This window comes from Rhinolophus hipposideros (assembly GCF_964194185.1).
Source record: "Rhinolophus hipposideros genome assembly, chromosome: 6".
NCBI lineage: Eukaryota > Metazoa > Chordata > Mammalia > Chiroptera > Rhinolophidae > Rhinolophus > Rhinolophus hipposideros.
Genome location: NC_138052.1, coordinates 99,162,260 through 99,184,559, shown reverse-complemented (window position 1 = coordinate 99,184,559; position 22,300 = coordinate 99,162,260). Strand labels below are relative to the sequence as shown.

General features: G+C 56.3%; 1 protein-coding gene across 2 annotated transcripts in view; it reads left to right on the top strand.

The window, feature by feature from the left end:
* PER2 (period circadian regulator 2) overlaps positions 1–22,300 on the top strand; it is a 38,243-nt gene that overhangs the window by 10,391 nt on the left and 5,552 nt on the right. Inside the window, exons 4-21 of one of the 2 annotated variants that reach the window (XM_081050574.1) lie at positions 389–543; positions 2,682–2,803; positions 3,782–3,983; positions 6,186–6,237; positions 7,089–7,231; positions 8,820–8,898; positions 10,952–11,058; positions 11,608–11,761; positions 12,015–12,123; positions 12,864–12,989; positions 13,440–13,524; positions 14,728–14,887; positions 14,969–15,093; positions 15,805–15,948; positions 16,916–17,146; positions 19,177–19,985; positions 21,024–21,210; positions 22,103–22,295. In XM_081050574.1, the coding sequence (XP_080906700.1) occupies positions 389–543; positions 2,682–2,803; positions 3,782–3,983; positions 6,186–6,237; positions 7,089–7,231; positions 8,820–8,898; positions 10,952–11,058; positions 11,608–11,761; positions 12,015–12,123; positions 12,864–12,989; positions 13,440–13,524; positions 14,728–14,887; positions 14,969–15,093; positions 15,805–15,948; positions 16,916–17,146; positions 19,177–19,985; positions 21,024–21,210; positions 22,103–22,295 (3,183 nt within the window). Of the gene's footprint in view, positions 1–388; positions 544–2,681; positions 2,804–3,781; positions 3,984–6,185; positions 6,238–7,088; positions 7,232–8,819; positions 8,899–10,951; positions 11,059–11,607; positions 11,762–12,014; positions 12,124–12,863; positions 12,990–13,439; positions 13,525–14,727; positions 14,888–14,968; positions 15,094–15,783; positions 15,949–16,915; positions 17,147–19,176; positions 19,986–21,023; positions 21,211–22,102; positions 22,296–22,300 lie in introns of both variants that reach the window. The other variant, XM_081050573.1, reaches the window with a different exon arrangement.

Genomic DNA, 22,300 nt, shown 5'->3' with positions numbered 1-22,300 from the left:
CTCCAGCACGCCAGCCTTTTCTAAGATGCAGTCCCCTCAGCCAGACTGGGGGTCGACCGGCAGGCCTGGCTGGGTACAGGGGGGCTGCTAACCTGTTCACTTGGGCTCTCAGCCGCAGGCGATTCATCTCCCCCAGAAGACAGGTGGCAATGTCTGGGGACGTTTTAGGTTGTCACAAGTGGCGAGGGTACTGCTGGCCTCCAGTGGGTAAGGCCAGGGAGGCTGCCAGCCATCCTGCAGTGCCACCAAGAAGTACGCAGACTGAGGTGTCCTAGTGCCCTGGCTGGGAAACTCAACTAGAGGCACATCCCTTCAGAAAAGGGCAAAGAGAAAATCCACAGAGAAGGCACAGGGCGCTAACGGCTGGTGTCTTGCTTTCACTCCACAGCAGTGAGCAGTCTGCCAAAGCAGATACACACAAAGAACTGGTCAGAACTCTCAAGGAGCTGAAGGTGCACCTCCCTGCAGACAAGAAGGCCAAGGGCAGAGCCAGCACACTAGCGACCTTGAAGTACGCCCTGAGGAGCGTGAAGCAAGTGAAAGGTACGTCCGTTCACAGGCTTCTTCTAACCCGTACAAATAGATTCCAGTTCCCCCCATATTGCAGCTTGGGCTGTGTTGGCTTTCTCAAACTCAATCCTGACACAGCAGAAGGAAATGTAGGCATCTGCTTAATCACCATGATTGGAAACCCCAATTCATTGGAAGTTTGCTACTGCACTTGACTTCTCGACGGAAAAATAAAGCAGGTAGAAAACCAGCTGATAAAAGAAACCTATTTACAACGTAAAACTTTTGTGCTCTGGGCTGGGTCGGGTCATGTTCAGGAGTCCAGCATGTTTAGGCTCTGGCCAGAGCGTCAGTGACATGCCGTGTGAGCAGCGCAGGATGGCACTGAAGCAAAACGTCCCACAGCCCTTAGCTGGGGGCCTGCCCTCCTTTAAAAGATAACAGGAAGGGATACGAGGGACGGGATCGCTGGAGCTCATCCTGAGGGACAGTAGCTTAGAGCTTCTTGGTTCAACCTTGGGCAGTCTGTGTCTTGTTTAAATGTGTGAGCTCCATGGCTGCGGACTTCGGGCAGGAAGGCAGGCAGGGCAGAGCACCTTCTTCTGTCACAGGTGCACGGTAAGGGGACTGCCAAAACCCATACCTCGCTTCCATCTGTGGGCACGTTTGTATTTTATCATTAGGTGGCAGAATATGACAGAGCTTTTAGCATTGGACAGTGGACTAGCTTTTTGTCTGAGGATCCACTGCAGAAATCTTCACAAATACTGCAAATTCCAAAATACTCACATCATTGAGTTCAGACGCTTTACATTTTGATCAACTCCAAGCCCCCTAAATAGCTTCTAACAGAATGTAGTTTTCCGTCAGACACCCCCCTCTCCTGGGTCTCAGGTAACCACGGCTGCTTCTGTCTCCAGGAAGGAAGGAACACACTCTGATTGTGCTTCCCAAGCGCCCAGCCCTTCGTGGGCTAGGGTTGGCGCCCTCCTGGAGAGGTTTAGCTGTAGAATGCCATCAGGTGGCCTCGCAGCCTCACCTTTCAGTCTGCTGCTGGGATGGAGGCGAGACCCCTGAGAGTTCCGCAGATTTCCCCAGTGCGTCCAAGAAACTGCAGAAATCTGGAGGCAGGTAGCCCTGCGTGCTGTCCTGGGCGTGTGACACGGGGCACTTCGTGGCCTTTTTTCATGACCAAGGAAACCACCAGCTCTTGCACTTGGAGAATTTCTTAGCTGTTTGTGTCTGAGGGCGTGCACACTGAGATAGAAGAAAGGTCAGCATCTCTTAGGGCAGGAGTGTGAGCTACCCCCCTCATTTCTGTATTACACACATGGCTGGAACCCGCATCGACTGCACACCTTAGAAATAGGCGGAAAAATAGAAAAATCTTAAAGGCTCCGGTAAAGGTGAGACGGTAGCTTTATTCTATACCATTAGTTACTATCTCAAGGCACGACATGCAGTCAGGATGAGGTTTGCCACTAATACCATGGATGTGATTATTTTAGTGAAAGCCTTATTTCAAATATCCTTCCCATTTTCTAATATTTGGACAACTTTCCTGGGACCATTGTTGGTCATCCCACGTGGTCTGGCTGGGAGAGTTTGTGCCAGGCATGGAAGTGTGGGCCTTGCTGTGCGCGGGTTTGCATGACCTTTGGGTGTCCTCTTCAGCCCTCGGGGTGGGGGCTGGCCCCAGCCGTGGCTGTGACATCCCAAAGCCATGCTGGACTTTCCAGGATGAGTGGCCCTCATCTTCAGGTTCTGTCTGAACAGTTGGTTCCGCATGTTGTTTCTCGTGCCTTGTGTCCTTGAGCAGTCCATTCTGTCTGGATGGTGTGTCTGCCCAAGGCCACCAAGAGAGGCAGGTCAGGGGCGGCTACAGCTGTCCTCGTGGAAACACCTGTGTTGTGTCATGATTACTGACCTTGTTGGGAAAGTGAGCGACAGGTAGAGCTCTGTGCCATATTACTTTTAAAAATGTGTATTTATCATGTAATCAAATGCCTTCTGATTTTCAGTAAGAAAACCCAAACCCTGCAGATTTCTGCTTGTTTTGCTTCATCTTTCTCAGTGAACCGTTGTCTCGGTGTCCCAGGAGGATAGGCCCCATGCCCCTTCTTCCTGAGGAAAGTGAGGCTCAGGACCCCTTCTCCTTGGTCTCTCTGCAGCCAACGAGGAGTATTACCAGCTGCTCATGACCAGTGAGAACCACGCCTGCGGTGCCGACGTGCCGTCCTACACCGTGGACGAGATCGAGAGTGTCACCTCCGAGTTCATCGTGAAGAACGTGGTGAGTGTCGTGCATGCATGGAGTCTTCTCCGCGAAGGCATGCGGCCTTTGTCTGGGTGAGCTAGCTGACCGCTGTGGCCTTGGCTTTATAGCAGCCGAGTTCCAAGTTTCAGGAACTGAGTTCATACCTTAAAAAAAAAAGAACCTAGAGCCAGTGGTTCAGGAGCAGAGTCATGTTGCAGACAGCTGCCATTTTCTGTGACACTGTCCTCCTCTCGTGGCCACTCCACCCCGTCCCTTGCGTGTGTGACAGTGACCTTACCTTGATGGAGAGCAGTGTCAGTGCGGGGTGAGGACACACCACCACGTGATTGTTGGTTCACTGTCCAGGGCTTCGTGGGAGTACACTGGGCTTTGAACTCGGCTTTGTGAGCCTCCAAAGCTCACGCATTTTTAAGTGACCCATAAAGGAGGCCTTTGGAGGTCTGGGGAGGAGGGTGAGGCAGCCCTCCCCTGAACCCCAGCTCTCAGTGAGAGCAGACAGTGAGGCAGGCAGAGCTGGCCTGGAGGGCGGGGCTCCTCTCCTTCCCACCTCCTTCCTCCAGGGCCCTCACTGCAGCCTTGAGCTCAGAAGGCGCCCCCAGGCCAGCAGCATCCCAGGCAGCACCACCCCCCCCAGGTACCCCAGGAGAGGGACATACCCCAGGTGAGAGAGGGAGGGGGTGCAGGGTCCCTTCCACCTCCCAAATCAGCCCACCCAGGGGCTCCTTGGCTAAGAAGACTGGACAGACGACACCCATGGGGAATCCACACACCTACGCTCCTTTGGCAGTGGAACCCTGTGTGTTTCTTCTTGTCATATTCTGTTTGGAACCCAGTGTATATGAGGGGAAAGGAGAGTTAACGGGTAAGGGCTGAGGACAGGGGCTCTGGCCCTCCAGCTCCCTGCCCGCCCGCCCCCCTGACCGAGTCTGTGCTCCTTCCATCCGGTGCCCTCTACCCTGAGGTTCTCCCCTGACCTGTGTGCTTCCTCCCCAGGACATGTTCGCTGCGGCCGTGTCCCTGGTCACTGGGAAAATCCTGTACATCTCCAACCAAGTTGCCTCCATCTTTCACTGTAAGAGGGACGCCTTCCATGAGGCCAAGTTCGTGGAGTTCTTGGCGCCCCACGATGTCAGCGTGTTCCACAGCTCAACCACGCCTTACAAGCTTCCGCCATGGAGCGTCTGTAGAGGAGCAGGTGAGGGCCCTACAGTGGCAGCATGGGGCTAGGGGGGCGCTTCCGCCTTCCCAGGTGGGGTAGTCTGGGCCCACCTCTCCTCTCCCGAGACCAGCACCTCCAACCCACCTTAGGGGCTGTGGCCGCCCCCTCTGTCAAAGGCAAAAGAGAAAAAGTTGTTTGTTCAAGTAAATTTAGAGAGAAAATAGTCTTTTCATAGATTTCAGAAAGAGAACCATTTCAGAAGCTTTTAAGAAAGGCATTTTGGAAGGGCAGTTGTTCAGAGAAACTGGTCTTGCTGTGAGTCCGCAGAATTTGGGAGAGGACCAGGGGCGCAGGCAGGCACCCCTGCCTGCTGGGTGGCAGGTGGCAGAGTGACTGGGTGGCAGCGTGCTGTGTGGCAGGTGGCAGAGTGACATGGAGTACATCTCACCCTGGCCAGAGGAGCTCTGTGAATATGGCCGGTTGCACCCTCCTGGGCTCACACCGTAGGCTTTCCAGGCCTGCACTTCAGGCTCAGGTCTGTGTCACGAGCGGCCACTTCCCCAGGCCGCGGGCGTGTGGGGCTGTCACTGTCCATCCAGCCTCGTGTCGGGCTTGTCACCCCAGCCCGCCGCCCAAATCCCAACAGCCAGGCTACTGCCTTTCTGGTCCCCAGAGCCACAGCCGGGCATGTCTGCCTCTGGCCCCGCCCATGCCTGTGCTGAAATGCCCCCGGCTCCCCACCTAATTCCAGGGGTGCTGCTAGCTGAGGCCTGGTCCCCTCTCTGTCCAGACTTTCCCCGAAGCACCGCACTCATCAGCCTGACCACAAGGCTCTTGCAGTTAACTGGCGTGTCCATGTTGTCCTCCTCCAGTGTGCCTGGGCAGACCGAGTCTAGAAGCCTTGGCGCTCTCCCCATGACCAGCGCAGGCTTTGCACGTAGTAGAGGCAGGAGGGGACTGGACCACCTGACGAGACTCAGCAGAGTCCCGGCATAAGGGACGGATTGGGAGGGTCCCACGAGCTCAGGCCTTCCTGGGGTTCCTCCATGCTCTCACTGACCAGGTGGCCCGCACAAGGCCCTGTGGAAGTGTCAGTCCTGCATCAGCCATCTGCCTGCCCCCACACGAGCGTTCTCTCTTCGTGGGGCTCTGCCTGTTCAGAGCTGGGGTTGATGGCAGAGCAGGAGCACTAAGGAGCCATCTCTGTGAGAGATGAACAGGAAACAAGCTCGCCCCCTGACGAGCTTGATCTCATTGATAAACTTGCCCAAAAGCCAGCCCTGGCCCCCTCACCCACAACCACTACTATGTGACAACTGTACCTTCCTGGAGACAAACAACCTGGGCCCAGAAGTGCAGTTCGCTATTGGGTTGATTCACAGAAGAGGGGACACTCGCCTTTGGTTTCAGATACAGAGGCGTCCATTTTCTCCCAAAATTCCAACCTAAGGATGGAATGGTCAGCTCACTGAAGCTTGTAGGGCGTGTTAGGAGGAGGCAGTCAGTGGTAGGTCCCTGCGTGGAAGGGAGACCACTGTGCACATGGGCTCAGCATGACCATCTCCCCTGATGGTCGTAACCAAATGTTTCTGTGAATAAGAAAGAAGGACCAGGTGACTTCTCGGAGGCCTTTCCGGCCAGTCATTTTATATCATTTTCCCTAACTAGTGTGTACTTTTGAGTAGGAGGAAACTGCGTGAAAAATCAAAGTCCAAGATTTCTTTGAAAAAATTCTTTGTTATGGAAACCCCATTCCCTCATCTGTGATGAGGTCACCCAATTGACCTTGTGTTTTTACTAGACATTTTCAATTTTAAAGTAAGTTAGTATTTTAGCAAAAGGATTAATTTTGCTAAGCTTTGAGTTGCTTCTATTAGAACCAAGTATCCCCCAAAATATTTAGATTGGAATGTTTAGGGCTTTATGTGCATAACTTGTGCACATCAGTCTGTGTCTTCAGAGGAGAATGGTTGATTAGTTGGTGTGTTTGCGGTAGCGTTGGGTACCGCCTCAGACATGTGAGACTTCTGCACTGGTCACGTGTGCACCGCACACGTGAGCTGTATCCCCCGGTAGTCAGAGCTGGGATAAGGGATCTCTAGGTGCTCTGCTTCGTGCCTGGGTATGTTGGCATCACACCTGACTCTGCATGTGCTGCTTCTGTTTAGGAGAAATACAGGGTGCTGTCTGTATTTGGTTGTCTAACTGGATGGGTGCCCTTTGGGCTTTCTCTTTTAGATTCTTTCACTCAAGAATGCATGGAGGAGAAGTCATTCTTCTGCCGTGTCAGGTAAGCCCAGTTACTGGTTTTCCTAAATTGGGAACGGCACAGACATTTTGTCGTAGGCACCTTGTATGAAGCGGGGTGGCTCAGAGTGCTCCCCACCAGTCCCTGCTCCCCTCTAGGCAGGAAGGGCTGTGAGCCTGCCTGAGCCCCGTTCTTTGGGGCAAGAGGCTCTGCAAGAGGGCCCCTGCCACGCATTGTGCGTATTCCTGAAAAGTGTGTGCAAGCACATTGTCACAGCTACGTTTTAAGTGTGTACGAGGGCTTTAAACAGCATGGTCAGGTGGAGTCATTTAACAGTCCTCGTGGAGAAGGGCGGCCTGAGGGTCCTGGCCTAGCTGTCTGTCACCTGGGAAACAGGCCCCAGCGCCTTACCTGGGGAAGCACATACCCTGGATCTGTAAGGCCCCCAAAACACGTGCAGCCTTTAGGTAGAGTGTGCACTTTTCCAGGGAAACCCCCATAGATTTCCCAACAGGTAGTTCCCTGAAACAGAGGGACCAGTTGAGCGTCCAGCTGCTGTGTCAGAAGTGGCCCCAGGCCAGACAGCGGTGCCTTCAGAAGCTGGGGCTAGGACCCCACTGTTGGAGTAGTATCCCTTTCCCCAGTCATAATGCAATCTGCTCTAGAGAGGTCTCAGAAGCCCTCCCACTGCTCAGGGCTGGTGACTCTGTGACTTACCCTTTACTGTCACCGGAGATCTGAGGGCGGGGGCAGAGGAACAGGGCCATGGGCATCTGTACAACAAACGAAAGGGCTGCTGGGACGTGAACACCAGCTGTGGTGGAACAGGAACCACCCATGAGGACAAGCTCTTCTGTGAGAATCCCAACCTCTAACCACGCCCTCCTCTGCAGCGTCGGGAAGAACCATGAGAACGAGGTCCGCTACCACCCGTTCCGCATGACACCTTACCTGGTGAAGGTGCCGGGCCAGCAGGGTGCTGAGAGCCAGCTGTGCTGCGTGCTGCTGGCAGAGAGAGTGCACTCGGGCTACGAAGGTAACAGCCAGGCCCAGGCCAGGGCACAGGCTCTGGCGGGTCCCTCACTACTGCCTTGGTTCAGACACAACATCTATAAGGTTGACAGCAGCCCGGCCAGTCCCCCAGCCTTGGGCAGAGTGTCCATCTCCCTGGAGATGGCAGGCACAGCCACCTTTATCTCCTCGCCCTCCGTGGAGCCCTTGCCATGCGCCCTTCTCATGCAGTTAGTAGGACTGCGTCCCGGCGTCTCTCACCCACGTCCAGGCCATTACTGTGACTCCGGGTGCCTTTCCCCTCCCCTGGCCACTGCCCACCGTCCACGTGGTGAGAAGAGCCCTGACTGCCCAGGGTCCAGGGCCCTCCCAGCCTCATGCATCCCCAGGCCTCAGCCCCAGTGGGCCCCTCGGAAGTGCTCAGAACCCCAAACCACCCGCACCCCTAAGAAATAAAGTGCGGGGCATTCTGCCCTCCCCGCCTTGGCCCGTCCTCCCTCCTCTTGGATCTCCCACCCTCCCCACACATACTGGCTTCTGCAGACAAGGTAGCCCCTGACCCCCATCTTCCCTCCTGCTATTCCCTAACACTCCTCCCTCCACGTCTGCCTGTAGAAATGCAGTCGTCACGCAGGCTCTTCTCACCAGGTATCCCCTCCTGGTCCCGCTAGCTCCTCAGGCCACCGTCTCCCCTAAGTAAAACCCAAAATCTGGGTTCTTCCCTTGAAGCCCAAGGCACTTTGCCACCCTAATGGCATCGTCCGAGCCACCCCTCCTACTAAACTGCCTTGTGACACAGTCCTTGTATGGCCAGTAGATCCTCACCGTGGCAGCTCTGCCAGTCACACGATTTCAGAATTCTCTGACAGCAGGCGCCACCGTAACTGCTGAGCCACCAGGGTCCAGTCTAGTCTATGTTCAATTATATTTACCATCTTCTGTCAGTGGGTAGTGATGGCTTTTTTCAAAAAGGCGCTTTTTTTAAATAGTTGAAATGTTTTAGGTATGTGGCTTTCTTTCAAATAGTCAGTGGGTTCCTGCATAGAGGATATTCTCTTCCAAATAGTCCATAAAGATTTAGCGGGTTACTTAGATTTCAGCAGGTTATTCCCCCGAATGAGCAATCTCCTTCAAGAATGAAACGTTTTGGAATTTTGAATGTTTTGTCCATGAGTTTGGAAATTGAGGAAAACTCTGGCTGTAGGACTTCCTGTATGCAAATTGCCTTTGCCGCCCTTAGAAACCCAGGTCCCAATGCAGTGACATCTGTGGACAAGTGTGAACCCCAGTAACTAACTCATGTTTGAAACAGCGTTTGTTCAGCTCATCACGTTGGATGTCACAAGTGAAAACTTCTGATGTCACACATGGTTCTAAATGTGGATGCCTAGCTTTCTAGACTAAAACTGGTCCATGGAGCTGAGAAGCTGGCTGGTGGCCCTGGGACCAATGTGTGCTCTGCTCCCTTTGTGACGGGGTATTGTTCAGAGCTGACTTTTTAACTGTTCTAGACTCCCTCACTGAAGACACATGGTGTCTCTAGTGGTTGTAATGTAACCACATTAAGGATGCGTTTCTCAGAATCAAGAATGTGCAAAATTCTCTTCTTTTAGCCCCTCGAATTCCTCCTGAAAAGAGAATTTTTACGACGACACACACACCAAATTGTTTGTTCCAGGACGTGGACGAAAGGTAAGCCTCACGGCATTGTCCCCACTGCCACACGCACCTCACGCGTAGTTTATCTTGGAACCGATTTACATCCTCTGTCGTCATCGTCTCGGTAGTTTCTTCATAACTAAGTCAAGCTCAGTGCGTGTTCGTGCTTGTTGAAGCTGTTGAGCTAAAGCTAAGCCTGCATGTTATGTGTGACGGTAACCGAAATGTGGAACCATATTTAGGCAGTGAGATAATTACACTAGAAACCTGCAGTATGAATACTGAATGGGCCTTCTGGGCAGCTGGGAATCTTTCCAGCTGAGCCTGTCTTCATGAGCCTGTTTAAGCTCGTTTCAAAAATTGGGTACCTGAGTAAAGAAGGGTACAACTGGGGACAGTGTGCCTGAAGCTGGAGACGCCATTGGCAGGTTCCCAGCAGAAGTGCATCTGCCAGCTGCGTGCCACAGGGAGGCGTCACCTCCATTCCTCTGTCCAGCACCCCTTCCTAGGTGCCCCACCCAGGGTGCTGCTGCTGGGGGAGCATGAGTTCTGAGTGGGTTCTGGGTTAGCGGGCATTGGGCCAGGGCCCCAGGGTGCCTCCCCTGACCCCTCCTGCACTGATACATGAAGGCCGGACATGCTCCAGACTGCGGGCAGTGGTCAGGAGACGTCTGCTCAGAGGACACGTGGGGAGTGGACACGGAGCGCCAGCCAGTATGCTGCGCTTTACTGTGGAGAGTCAGGTCGTCCCCACATCCCACTGCCCACATCTGGCCTGAGACACCAAGTGCCTACCCTTGGGTGCAGGCCACTGGGCCTCCTAGGGAAATTCTGCTCTCAGGTGGCCAGGGATTAGCAGCGTCCAGCCCCAGGTTGCTCAGAACAACCCAAGTTGCAGGCTCCTGGCCCCTCCCAGCCCTGCCCAGCCAGGACCTCTGAGGGTGGGACCTGGGAGCACTTGTGAGGCAATCTCAGGATAATTCTGATTCCTCCAAGGTCTCAGAACTCCTGTTGGTCACCCGCCCCAGGAGTCTACTCACCCGTGTGTGGAGTGGGGACGGAGGGAGGGGAGGGGTTAGGGAGGAGGTGCACGTGGCCTTAGGGGCCCACAGTCTGCGCAGCCCTCCCTAGCAAAGCCTCCCCTCCCCCGTCCTCCTTCCTGGCCTCCTCCTGACCTTGAGCTGGGAGGGCGCCAGGAACATTCTGTACATCCTGCCAAAGACGAACGCAGGCCCCAAGAGAGTGTGCCTCCAACAAATAGGAGGAAATTAGAGTGACGCTGGGTGTACGAGAAAGTTCCACACCTGGGGAACAGGAAGCTTGGCTCTCAGACTCAAAGGAGGGTATCCTTCCACACACCAGGAGACTAAGCAGAAGGCTGAGACACAGCTCAGAGAGGGAGAGGAGCCCGGTCTGTAGAGGGGACAGGATACAGCAGGGGACAGGACACCACAGAGGGGATGACACCACAGAAGGGACAGAACACAGCAGGGGACAGGACACCACAGAGAGAAAGGACACGACGGGACAGGACACCACAGGGGACAGGACACAGCAGAGGCTGAGGGGGCGCTGCAGAAGTTTGACACAAAACATTCTCTCGGAAAACTAACAGCTCAGAGAAGACCAGTGGGCACAGAGGGCAGGTCCCCTGCCAGTAACAGCGACAGCCAGGAGAGCCACAGCAAATGTGACTAGACACAGTGGCCAACGTGATAGGAGAAGGCAAACCTCTTCCACTGGAAAAGATACACACAGACAGGATTTCCAGGTCCAGGCAAAACTTGTTTAAGAAAAAGCGATGCCAGCCCACCTCTGGCCAAACTTAGGAACGACACAAAAAAAGAAAAACATTTAAACAAAAAATAAAAACATATTCATGATTTTTTCTTTCAGGAAATCAGACAAAGCTAAAGCACCAGCCTGTGCTGGGTAGGCCCTTGCAGGACCTTGTTTTGGTACCCCAGCCCCGGGGAGGTGTCCGGCCGCCCGCTGGGGGCTGTTCTCTGGACTGTGTCTAGCACATGTACAGGGCTGAGCTGGGCCCCAGCTGCTGTGGTGACCCCTGTGTGTGTTTGCCTTGCAGGGCGGTCCCCCTCCTGGGCTACCTACCTCAGGACCTGATCGAAAGCCCCGTGCTTCTGCAGCTGCACCCCAGCGACAGACCCCTGATGCTAGCCATCCACAAAAAGAGTAGGTCCCCTTGCCGTGGCCAACCCTGCAGGCCCTGGCACAAGCTGGTGTGCGCCTGGGGCTTCTCCCTAGGTCAGCACTCAGCAAAGCGGGGCCGGGTCAGCTCACAATGGATGGGTGACGGGTGCCACACCTCCTGCCTGAGTCCTGGCTCTGTCAGTGGCTTCCTTTGTGGCTCGAGTGGCATCTCGTTCTTACTGTTGGCTTCCCCAGCAGGCGGGCGGAGGGAGACAGGTTCAGCTATTGTGAGGAAGGTGGTGACCAGGCTGGGGTAGTGGACAGCACGTATGCCCCACGCCCGTGCACACAGACATGAGTGACACTTGGAGAGGACCAGTCCAAGCTGGCAGAGATGAGTCATGAATGTGTAATCACGTGGCCAGAAGCAACCCCTTGTTGCAATTTAAAGCAAAGCAGAGATTGAAAGCGGTGGCCCAGAACAGGGGTCGGTGGCTCTTACGTGTTCCAAGCACGCCAACCTCACCTGGCCTTTCTCCTCCCGGTCCCCTGGCCTCTTCTCCACCCTGACCTCTGCCCTCCCTCTCCTAGTCATGCAGTCCGGCGGGCAGCCCTTCGACTATTCGCCCCTCCGGTTCCGTGCCCGCAATGGGGAGTACATCACGCTGGATACCAGCTGGTCCAGCTTCATCAACCCCTGGAGCAGGAAGATCTCCTTCATCATCGGGAGGCACAGAGTCAGGATGTAAGTGTCCCCGGGCCCGGGCAGGGCAGGGCAGGGCAGGGCCTCACTGCTCCCCCCTCAGATGGCATGGGGCACCTGGGAGACCAGGGCCCAAGGCACCTCGCCACACCTGGGGTCACCCGCCCCCTGCCCCCGGGAGGGACCTGGTTGAGGCCTTGCAGTGAGCAGGCAACGGCAGCCTGGGGGCTGCAGGGAGGAAGTGGGTCCCTGCAGGGGTGGGCAGTGGCCCAACTGACAAATGAAAACCACACAGGGGCCCTTTGAATGAGGACGTGTTCTCCGCTCAGCCGTGCACAGAGGAGAAGGCCATGCTACCGTGCGTTCAGGAGCTCACAGAGCAGATTCACCGGCTGCTACTGCAGGTGGGTGCCCCATCCCAAGCAGCCTGAGCGCTGCCCTCAGTCCTGGGGTCGCCACCCCTTCCACCCTTCTCACTCCGCCCTGCACCCTGCTCTCTGTTCTCTGTTCCACCCACGTGGGCCATTTTGGGTAAAGTCTATGCCAGACCCCAGACAGTCGGGCACACCTACAGCTTTCCCAGTTTGCAGCAGACCCAGCCTTGCACTTTTGGGGTGTCTGCCTCTGAGCTGCAGCCCTGGGCTAGTGGCTGCAGGACATGCCCAGACCCCTGTGCCCCAACTCAGGCCTCAAGTCCTGGGCGGCAGCCCCACACGTGGCCTCCCACAGGTGGACAAGGGTCATTTCGTCCAGGGTGCCGTGCTAGCGCCGAGGGGGATTTGAAAACCCCTGTCCCTGGTGCTTGGGGACCTAGTACTCAAGAAAAATCAGTGTGAGCACAGGGAACCCTGTGGTCTAGCAGCTTTCTGCTTCCCGGCCCCCACCCTGGTGAAGCTGTAAGGCATCAGGTGTAGTTTCTAAAATCCCTCAATAGACCTGCGATGGCCCGCACCGTGTGAGCAGAGGGGGCAGTTGAAAGACCGCTTAGTGGGGTCTCCCCAGGGACTAGGGTCCGGGGAGAGGCTGGGAGCCTCAGCCTCATCCTCGCGCGGTGCCCTGGGCGGGTCATGGCCTCTCTGACTTCGTCTTTGGGGGGACCTGCATGCCCCAGCCCTGAACCAAGTCCTGTCTGCTGTCTCCCCAGCCCGTCCCCCACAGTGGCTCCAGCGGCTACGGGAGCCTGGGCAGCAATGGATCCCACGAACACCTCATGAGCCAGACCTCCTCCAGCGACAGCAACGGCCACGAGGACGCCCGCCGGAGGAGAGCCGTAGGTCCCCCTTTGTCCCTGAGAAGCTGTCTGTGTGCACAGGGGAGGGACAGCATGTTTACAACAACTTGCCTGGTTTCTGAGCCTGTATGATCTCAGCTACCTGTGGCCACTCCCTAAACTCTTCACTGGGACCTATTGTAGAATCTCTTCAGAGCTGAAGCAGCCAAAAACTGTGGTTAAAGGTGTGCATGAAAAGCAGTTGAAGCAGGCAAATCAAGCAAAAGGGAAGAGGCAATGTGGGACAGAAAGGAGAAAATACGACGCGCCGTTCCACTTTCTTTTCCACTATTCTTCCGGGTCTTCAAGTCCATTTCTCTAGCTCCACATCTCACATTCTCATTCAGAACTACCTTTTCTGTGGCTGAGTTTTTCCTGCTTTTCTCTGTCCTTGCTGTGGGGCTGAAGTCTCCAATAGTGAATAATGCGTTCATTTTGTTTTTCTTCCAGGAAATTTCAAAAAATGGTAACAAGGTCAAAAACAAAAGTCATTATTCTGATGAATCTGGACAACAGAAGAAAAAATCTGCCACAGGTAAAACAACTATTCACCATTTCCTCAGTAAAACTGCAGTCTGGCAGTGGGACCATGCTTTCTTGAACTCTGGGTGGCAGGGACGTTGTGTTTTAAGTGTGCAAGCCCCCTGTCCTGTTCAGCAAGCAGCATGGGCCTTCACTCATTCAACATGCAGACCTGCATTTCTGGGTTGGCACCTGGCACGCTGCAGGCCCCTTCTCCTAGCTCTACAGAGTGGCCATAGTGCTGCATGCTCACACTCACGTGAGCACACCCACACTCGCACCAGGGGGGCTGCTCAGCTGTCTTGCAAACCCTCAAATCCTACCCTGTCTGAAGTCGAAAATGCCGGTGCTGCCTCTGGGCCACCCTCTCACATGGGGCCCCACAGTCACCGGGTGGGGGCTTTCAGCCCACCCCCACTGCAGCCTGATCCCGCCTCCCCATATCACAACTTCATCCCCTCACACTTGGGCTCCTGCTCACGCGTGCACGTGCACGCAGCCCGGTCCTCTCCCCAGGTGGGCTCTCACTCAGTCTTCTATCTCAGGCCTCGCCTCTTCCAGGGAGCCTCCCGTGAGGACCGCGGAGGCTGGAGCTCCCCTCTGGCCCACCCCACATCTCCTCTTGGCCACGATGTGTAGGTGTACACATAACCTCTGTGGGTGCATCCCGTGTCACACTGTGTGCCGGGTGCTGGGACACACTAACGCACAGGACCAGCTCTGCCCTCAAGGACCCCCCAGGGGAGCACACGGTGCATGTGGTGAGGACAGGGACAGAAGTGCCCACAGCAAGCTGTCCTGGAAGCCGCTGTGATTGTTACCACCACTGAGACTGGGTCGTTGGCAAAGGCAGGCCCTCCAGCAGGCGGGGAGCACTGACCGACCGTAAAGCACCTGGAATCTTCCGGGTCCCCAAAGTTTCGGGAGTCCGAGTAAGAACTGGCCTCTCCCACTGCTGAGTCCCGGAGCCTGCGTACAGCCTGCCCTCGGTGCCGCTGAGCTGCAGGCCCGGTCGGCACCGTCCTCTGGGCTCCCTGTGCACATGGCCCGGCAGCTGGTCCCCGCAGGGCTGCCTGGAGGTCAGGCTGATACTGGCTGTGTCTGTGAAGCATGTTCTGAGCCCCCAGCCTTCTCTTTAGCTAGAAATACAAATAATAAGTGTACCCGTTGGGGAACGCCAGTATTGACGGAAAGAACAATTGTGTCGTTCTCTCAGAAATGCAGTGCAGTCCCCCTGCTCAGATGACAGCTGCCCAGGCCATGGGGGACAGCTTAGTCGCCAGCCCACCCAAGGCCGCCTTCCCCGAGGAGCTGGCCTGCAAAAGCCAGCCGGCCGGCTCTTACCAGCAGATCAGCTGCCTGGACAGCGTCATCAGGTACGGCCCCTCTCACCTCTCCTGTTGGTCACCCACCCTCAGGGCTCGGTGACCTGGAGCTGTTTGCCACCATCCTCACAGGTACCTGGAGAGCTGCAGTGAGGCCACCACCCTAAAGAGGAAGTGTGAGTTCCCCGCCCACGTCCCCACGCAGAGGGCCAGCGACAAGCGGAAGGCCAGAGGCATCCCCGGGATGCTTCCCACAGGTACCGTGTTTGTCTGGGCTGTTACAGATGTAATGACTTACACAGGTCCCCAGGTGTCATGGGAAGGCCTGGAGCCCCCTTCTTCCCTCCCGTGTGAATTCTGAGCAGCTTTGGGGACACAGTATGTGCGTGTAGGCTATTTTTTAAATGACCAAAGTAGCTTAAAAGTCAGCAACCTTCTTACAAGCTAGAGGTAAAGGGGATTCTGGAATGTGAGACCAGGACCCCTGGAGCTGCTGGAGGGCTCAGGGCCTCTCAGGCTGTCATCCTTGGTGTCTGAACGTTTGCTGTCAGATTAACTCTCAGGCGGCTCAAACACGAGAGTTGCTGGTAGTCCTACTAGGATGGGAAGTCGGGTATTGCATTGTTGACAGAACTCACTTGATTACACAGTCACTCATGGTGGCCAGCCTGTGCCCCGCCTCAGGGAGGGACAGCAAACTGCTTGCCAGCACTCTCCTGGTTGCCACGGGGACCCAGGATGTAAGGGTTGAGTTGTTCCCATGTCAGAATGTCCTCTTCTCCACCTCTCCCTGGTGAATAACAGCGGAGGACAGTTTGTCACACGCCAGGATACCTGCAGACTGTGCGGTCCCTTGGGTACTGGACCCATCTCCACAATGGTGTTTCTTATCCAAACGGTTCGTTTTTCCATTGTTTTGATGGCTTCTTCCATGTTCCCTTCTAAAGAGGTGGTGGTGCCCTCCACAGTGAACAGACAGGCGGACGTCAGCGCGCACTTGCCCTCGTTGGCGCTGCCGGGCAAGGCGGAGAGCGTGGTGTCCCTCACCAGCCAGTGCAGCTACAGCAGCACCATCGTGCACGTGGGCGACAAGAAGCCGCAGCCTGAGCTAGGTACGCCCGTTGACTCCTGGCGATGTCGAAAGCAACCTGAGTTTCACAATAGGCATTAGAAGTTTAGACGCCGTCTTAAACGTGCTGGAGTTTACGCACGTGCGGGAGAACCGACCATAGACCAATAGGGGGAGCAGGAAATCCAGGTGCAGGGACTGCAGGGCGGGCGCGGCCTCGCCGGTCCCGGTCCCCGCTGCGCTCGGCGCCACCTGCTGGCAGTTGTCTGCTCCGGTGTAAATACGGTCGGGCCCGCAGTGGTGCTGAGCCGGGGGCTCCCGGGACTGAGCAGGGGTCCCAGAAGTCCCCTCCTTGGGCTAAGAAACGCCAGGGCAGAAGGCCCCCCTGCCCACTGGCCCTGCCCAGCCTCACCCGCCCCCGCATGGAACCCCCACCCATTTGAGGGCAGGAAGGAGCCAGTACAGGTGTACACAGCAGTACAGCCAAGGACGGCCTCTGCGTTGTTCTCCAGAACACCCACAAGTAAAACGAGCCCTGAATTTGTTCTTTGCCTGGAAGAGGGGGTGATGAGGGAAAAAGTGCACGTCACAGTCCGTGTCCAGACCCTCCTTCAGGACGGTCAGCAGGCCTCCTGCCCCTGCCTCTGTACTTGAGTCCCTGGTGATCTCGGCTGTAACGCCCGGTGGTCCGGAACCAGGAGCGGGTGGGCACCAGCCTTAGTGTGTTGTGCTCTAAAAGCTAAAGACAGCCCAGGCAGAGGCTGAAACCCCCAGGGACCACAAACTTCACCTGCTCGGTGGCGGGCTGGCTGTCGTTGCTGTGGGCCTTTCACTGGGAACTTTCTCAGAAAGTGAAAGGAGTGCCGTCTCAGACCTCATCCCCACGTGGGGGGCGTCGTGCAGCACCACAGCCGGCAATGATCTCTTCCTCACAGATGTGGGTGGGGTGTGGCAGTTCTTTTAAATCACAAGGGCCTTTACGGATGAGAGGTCTGCGTCTTCTGTTACAGAGATGGTGGAAGACCCTGCGAGCGGGCCCGAGTCCCGGGACGGCGGCCTCGGCCAGGACAAGGAGCCCTTCAGGAGGCTGGGTCTCACCAAGGAGGTGCTGGCCGCCCACACACAGAAGGAGGAGCAGAGCTTCCTACTCAAGGTCAAGGAGACCAGGAGACTCAGTGTCCTCCAGTCTCGCTGCCATTATTATTTACAAGAAAGATCCAAGGGGAAGTTGAGTGAGAGAGGTAAGTGGTGATACCTGAATTAAAGGTAGATTTAAAATAAAACTTTATTCTTAATGGTACTGAGTCCAGTGCTGCTTTCAAAGTGGGAGATGTCCCAATTTAGCATGTGTGCATTGGTAAGGCAGATGCTGGGACCTTACTGGTGAGGCAGTCTGTTTCAGTGGGATTCATTCAAGGATGCCATCTCGTGTTCCCAAGGAAACAGTGCTGTAAATAGCAGTGACAGTCCCAGGCCAGCCCCCGTGGAACGCAGGGCAGGGCAGTTGCAATGCTGCCATGTCAGATATTTCTTGCCTGGGTGACGGTGAGGGGCGGGGGACCTCACCCTACCTGCCCACCCAGACAGGATCCTTGGAGAACCAGGCAGGCCACAGCGAATTCACCCCAAAGAGAATGAGCATGGCACTGATGAGGCATTTGGTGTTGGACAACTGAGGAAGGAGGGCGCTTGGGCCGACAACCTAGGGGGGAACAGTGTCCTTTTCCCCATAAGATGTATCCTCCTAGTCAGGCTGGCTCGGCTGGACTGCAGCCTCCAGCCAGCCAGAGTCAGCGAGTGTGGGAAGCAGCCTTTTAGGCTAAGAGCCACCAAGTGGTCCAAAGACAAGGGATGAGGGAGAATCGACTAGCTTCACACATTTTCTGGTCCAGGAGACTGACTCCACCCCCAACCACCTTCCCAGGCCCCATAGATGAGGCTGGGCTGCTCAGAGATGCCCAGGGCTCCCAGGGCCTGCCCCAGCGTCAGAGCTAGCGAGCCCAGGAAACACACAACACAGGAGCCAGCTTCCCTGGGTCTCGGGGAAGACAGCAAAGTGAATGTCTGATGGAAGCTGACGCCCTCTGTAAAGATTGTCTTTTCCGTTTTCTCTTTTCTCCTTCCCTCGACCTAGAGTTACTGCCAGGCTGAAGGGAACCTCTGTGGAAATTACTGAAAGGTGTCCTTCCCCGCCCTGGGCAGACCCACCCGGTGGGCCTGCCTGGGTGCAGAGTTCCAGCTCCTTCTTGCCCCCTTGACCCAGCAGTTTGTGCAGTGCACAGACTGCACCGCTGTCCACAGCAGCCTTGCCCAGATAGTGATGGTATCTCCAGAGCCCGGGGCTTTAGCTGTAGTCCCACCAGGAGGCAGAGTTCCTGTAGGAAGAGCACCCGCCAGAGAGTCTGAATCTTAGAACCTCCACCTACTTAGAAGTCGGCCTTGGGCTGGCCCAGGGGCCTCAGCATGCAGCACAGGCGGGGAACCCTCCTTGCACAGCTGACACACATGCTGCAAGAGCCTCCATGAGAAGAAAAGCTGAGGTTCCCGGGAACATCCCATTGCCTGTCCTGCCCCAGACTTGGCATGACACTCCCTGCCCCACCCCCAGCACAGTACTTTTGACGCTGGCCTGTGCCGGGGGGGTGGCCTGGGGACATGCCCAGATTCCCCGCTGTTAACAGCTGAGTCCCTCCAGCCTCCTAAAGCAGCACTTGTCACTGGAGGGAAAGAAGCTTGTTCCAAGGGCAAATGCTCCCTTCCCAGTTTGACTTCCGCTGGGGGTGGACTCACAGGCTTCATTTGACGGAGGAAACACCTCTTTTTAAGGCACTGGTTAAGCTTAGATGACATCAGACTTCACAACCCAATGTTGGGGAACGGCATAGAATTGCCAGCTTTTTAACTTTATTTTTGGATAAATAAAACCTTATTAATACCACGTATCACCACCATTATCAAAAAAGAAAGGACATGGTAATGCCAGAAGAAACCAATGATGTGATCTTGCGATTCAGGCTGGTCCTTTGAAGTGAGTGAATCTCATTTTATGGCGCTTGCCATTTTGGCCTGATTGTGTCACTGCACCCAGGGTTAGGGCAGGGGAAACCGTGTGAGAGGCTCGACGGTCCCCAGGCTGGCATTTGGGAACATGGGGCATTGAACTAGGGGGTGCCTTCAAGTTTCTGAGATTCCACGAATCTCGACAATGGACATAACAAGAGTTGTATACATTTCTACATTTTTAACTCCAGTTGTTTTTCCATTATTGAAGCTGCTCCTGGACTGAGAAATATCTCGGGAATAGACTCATCTTGGAAAAAGTCCGGGAAGAACAGAAAACTAAAGTCCAAACGGGTCAAGCCTCGAGACTCCTCAGAGAGCACTGGGTCTGGGGGGCCCGTGCCCCACCGGCCGCCGCTGGTGGGCCTGAATGCGACAGCCTGGTCACCATCAGACACCTCCCAGTCCAGCTGCCCCACAGTGCCCTTCCCTACCCCAGTGCCAGCTTACTCCTTGCCCGTGTTTCCAGCCCCAGCCCTCGTGCCAGCACCCGGGACCGTGGCAGCAACACCGGGGGCTCCCCACGCTAGCTTCGCAGTGCCCATGGACATCCAGCACGACTTCGCAGTCCAGCCTCCGCCATTCACTGCCCCATTGGCCCCAGTCATGGCACTGGTGTTACCGAGCTATGCCTTCCCCCCAGGGCACCCAAACCTGCCCCAGGCCTTCTTCCCTGGACAGCTGAACTTGCCGTCCCAGATCCCTGCCTCGCAGCCTGAGTTCTGTGGTCAGACCTCACCCCCCAAACAGCTGTGTGTTTGTCCTCGGACAGAGCGTGGGCCACCGGTGTCACGTGTGACCACCCCAGCTACCCCTCTGTCGGCCGCCGGACCCCTGGGCCGGGCCTCCCCGCCGCTCTTCCAGTCCCGAGGCAGCTCACCCCTGCAGCTCAACCTGCTACAGCTAGAGGAGGCCCCCGAAGGCTGCCCCGCAGCCTCAGCGACAGTTGGGACCACAGGTGCCGGGCTGGACTGCAAATCTGGCACATCCTGGGACTGGCAGCCAAAGGCACCGCCAACCGTAAGGATTTCCTGATGCTCTTCCTCTAAAACAGGTCAAACGCACGTCCTCTCGCAGACATGGGTGTGGTGGACCCGAGGTTCCCCCAGGCGTTTCCATTTCAACATACATAACGTGTGCTAAAAGTGATCACGTTCCAGTCAAACAACCCTATCAGAGTAGACTAATGGGCTTTCTACTGTCTTGGGAAATCAACGAAGGAAGATAGATTGACTGTGTGACAGTAAGTGCAGAGGCCTTCGTGACTTGTTGTCACGCGCCTTGAAATTTTAAATGAAAACTTTAAGAATAAACCATGATCAGGCTAAATGCTGGAACTCAGGCTTCTTGGAGGGTGATGGTGGCGGGGTGCTCACAGCCAAGGGCAAGGAAGGGAGCTCTGAAGCCCACGCCAGCTGGTTCCCAGCCTCGGACCGGCGGGCGTGCTCACTCAGTTAGTGGAACTGTCCCCTAGGCAGATGCTCTGGGTTCTGCACGAGCTCAGCTGTGCAGGAGCCTGAGCAGAGGCAGTGCCGTCTGCAGGTGCTCCAAGGGGCAGCTGCGGGGGGCTCCCCTGCCTTGGCTCCCAGGAAAGGAAGTGCAACCTGCTGGGCACAGATAAGCTCTCCTTCCTGACTCCTTCTGGGGTCCTGGACCTACAGTCCGGGTGCCAAGGGCCAGGGGGTCAGGGTGCTCCCAGGCCAAGCCCCGCCCTCATTCCCAGGGCCCTCTGGGGGCACAGGAGCGGGGAAGCCAGAGCCCATCCCGTGAGCAGCAGCCTTTGGGGTGCTGTGGAGGTCATACATAAGGCCTTCCCCCAGGGATCCAAGAACTGATCTTAGGTGCAACTCTCCCCAAACTAAATTTAATTAGATGGCGTCCGTGGACTCTGTAGTGCCGTCACCATGCAGCTATTCATTTGGCACGTGAAAGAAGGGCCATCAGCTTGAGGACCAGGCTTCGCCATGTCCCCACGTGACCTTGTGCAGCTCTCCTCCCGCGCCCACTGGGGAGCTGTGGGAGCTGTGTCCTGACCTGGTCTTCTCCTTGTTCCCTAAGCATGCTGAGCCCCCAGATGCCCAGAACAGCGACGCCCTCTCCACATCCAGCGACCTGCTTGACCTCTTACTGCGCGAGGACCTCTGCTCGGTGGCAGAGTCACCCCGGTCTGGAAGCAGGGCCTCCACCACCTCCAGATCCCTGGGCTCCGGCTCACTGGGCTGCGGCGTGTCCATAAGTGGGACAGGTATGTTGGCGGCATGGGAGCACTTGTGTGCTGGGGGAGTGGGTGCGTTTCAGGCTGTGGGTTCCTGGTGCATCTGGAAGATTCTTACCTGCAGTGTCTGGACATCCTTGACTTCTCCCGCACTCCTGGGACCCAGCTACACTCAGGCCACAGACTATACGTGCTCAGGGCCCAGCGGCAGGTGCACCAGGCCCAACAGGTGCCCACAGTGGTTCAGGCAGGCAGGCGGGTGCTGGTCCTGCCCCAGCTCTGCCCCCGGTGGTGGGCTCTCAACATGTGGGGTCGCCATGTGGGCCCCCCTGGCCCTGGTTGGACCCTCAGGCTTCCCGGCTCCTAGGAGAGCCGGTCATGGTTCACCTTCCTGAGTTAGTACCCATTGGTGAGCCTAGCGTGTGGACCAAGTGCTTCATCCGCCAGACCACTCCAGTGTGATCTGGACCCATTGGGACACGAAGTGCACTCCCTGCAAACTCGAAGATCCTGCTGCCCTGGAGTTAGCCTCCATGCCCTCCCCGCGGGAGGCTCGCAGGAGCAACTTCGCTCCGGGCCAGCACCTCCTCTTAGGAAGCCAAGTCCAGCTTCTCTGTGGCCTGGCTCGGTCAAGAGGGGGTGAGCACTAGGGGAGAGGTGCACGATTGCTGAAATGGGGCCCCACGGGGCTGCTTGGGGGGGCCCCAGGACAGCCACCGCCACGGTACTAGCTGACAGCCCACGTGTAACTACCCAGGTAATTCCAGAATTGGGAATCGCGGGGAAAACCCACCAAACACCGCCTGGGCGCATGCCACAGTAGGACACGCGGCTCCCCAAGCGGCTGTTACTGACGTGAGCACACGGTGCGAGCTTGGGCTTGTGATAAAGGTTTTGACCCGCCACCTTTGTGTTCTTAAAGGGAGTAGTGACACGAGTCACACCAGCAAGTATTTCGGAAGCATTGACTCTTCAGAGAACAATCACAGAGGAAGAGCCAGGGTGGCCGTGCAGGAGAGCGAGCACTTCATGAAGTACGTCCTACAGGACCCCGTCTGGCTGCTGATGGCCGACACAGACGACAGCGTCATGATGACGTACCAGATGCCTTCTCGGTAAC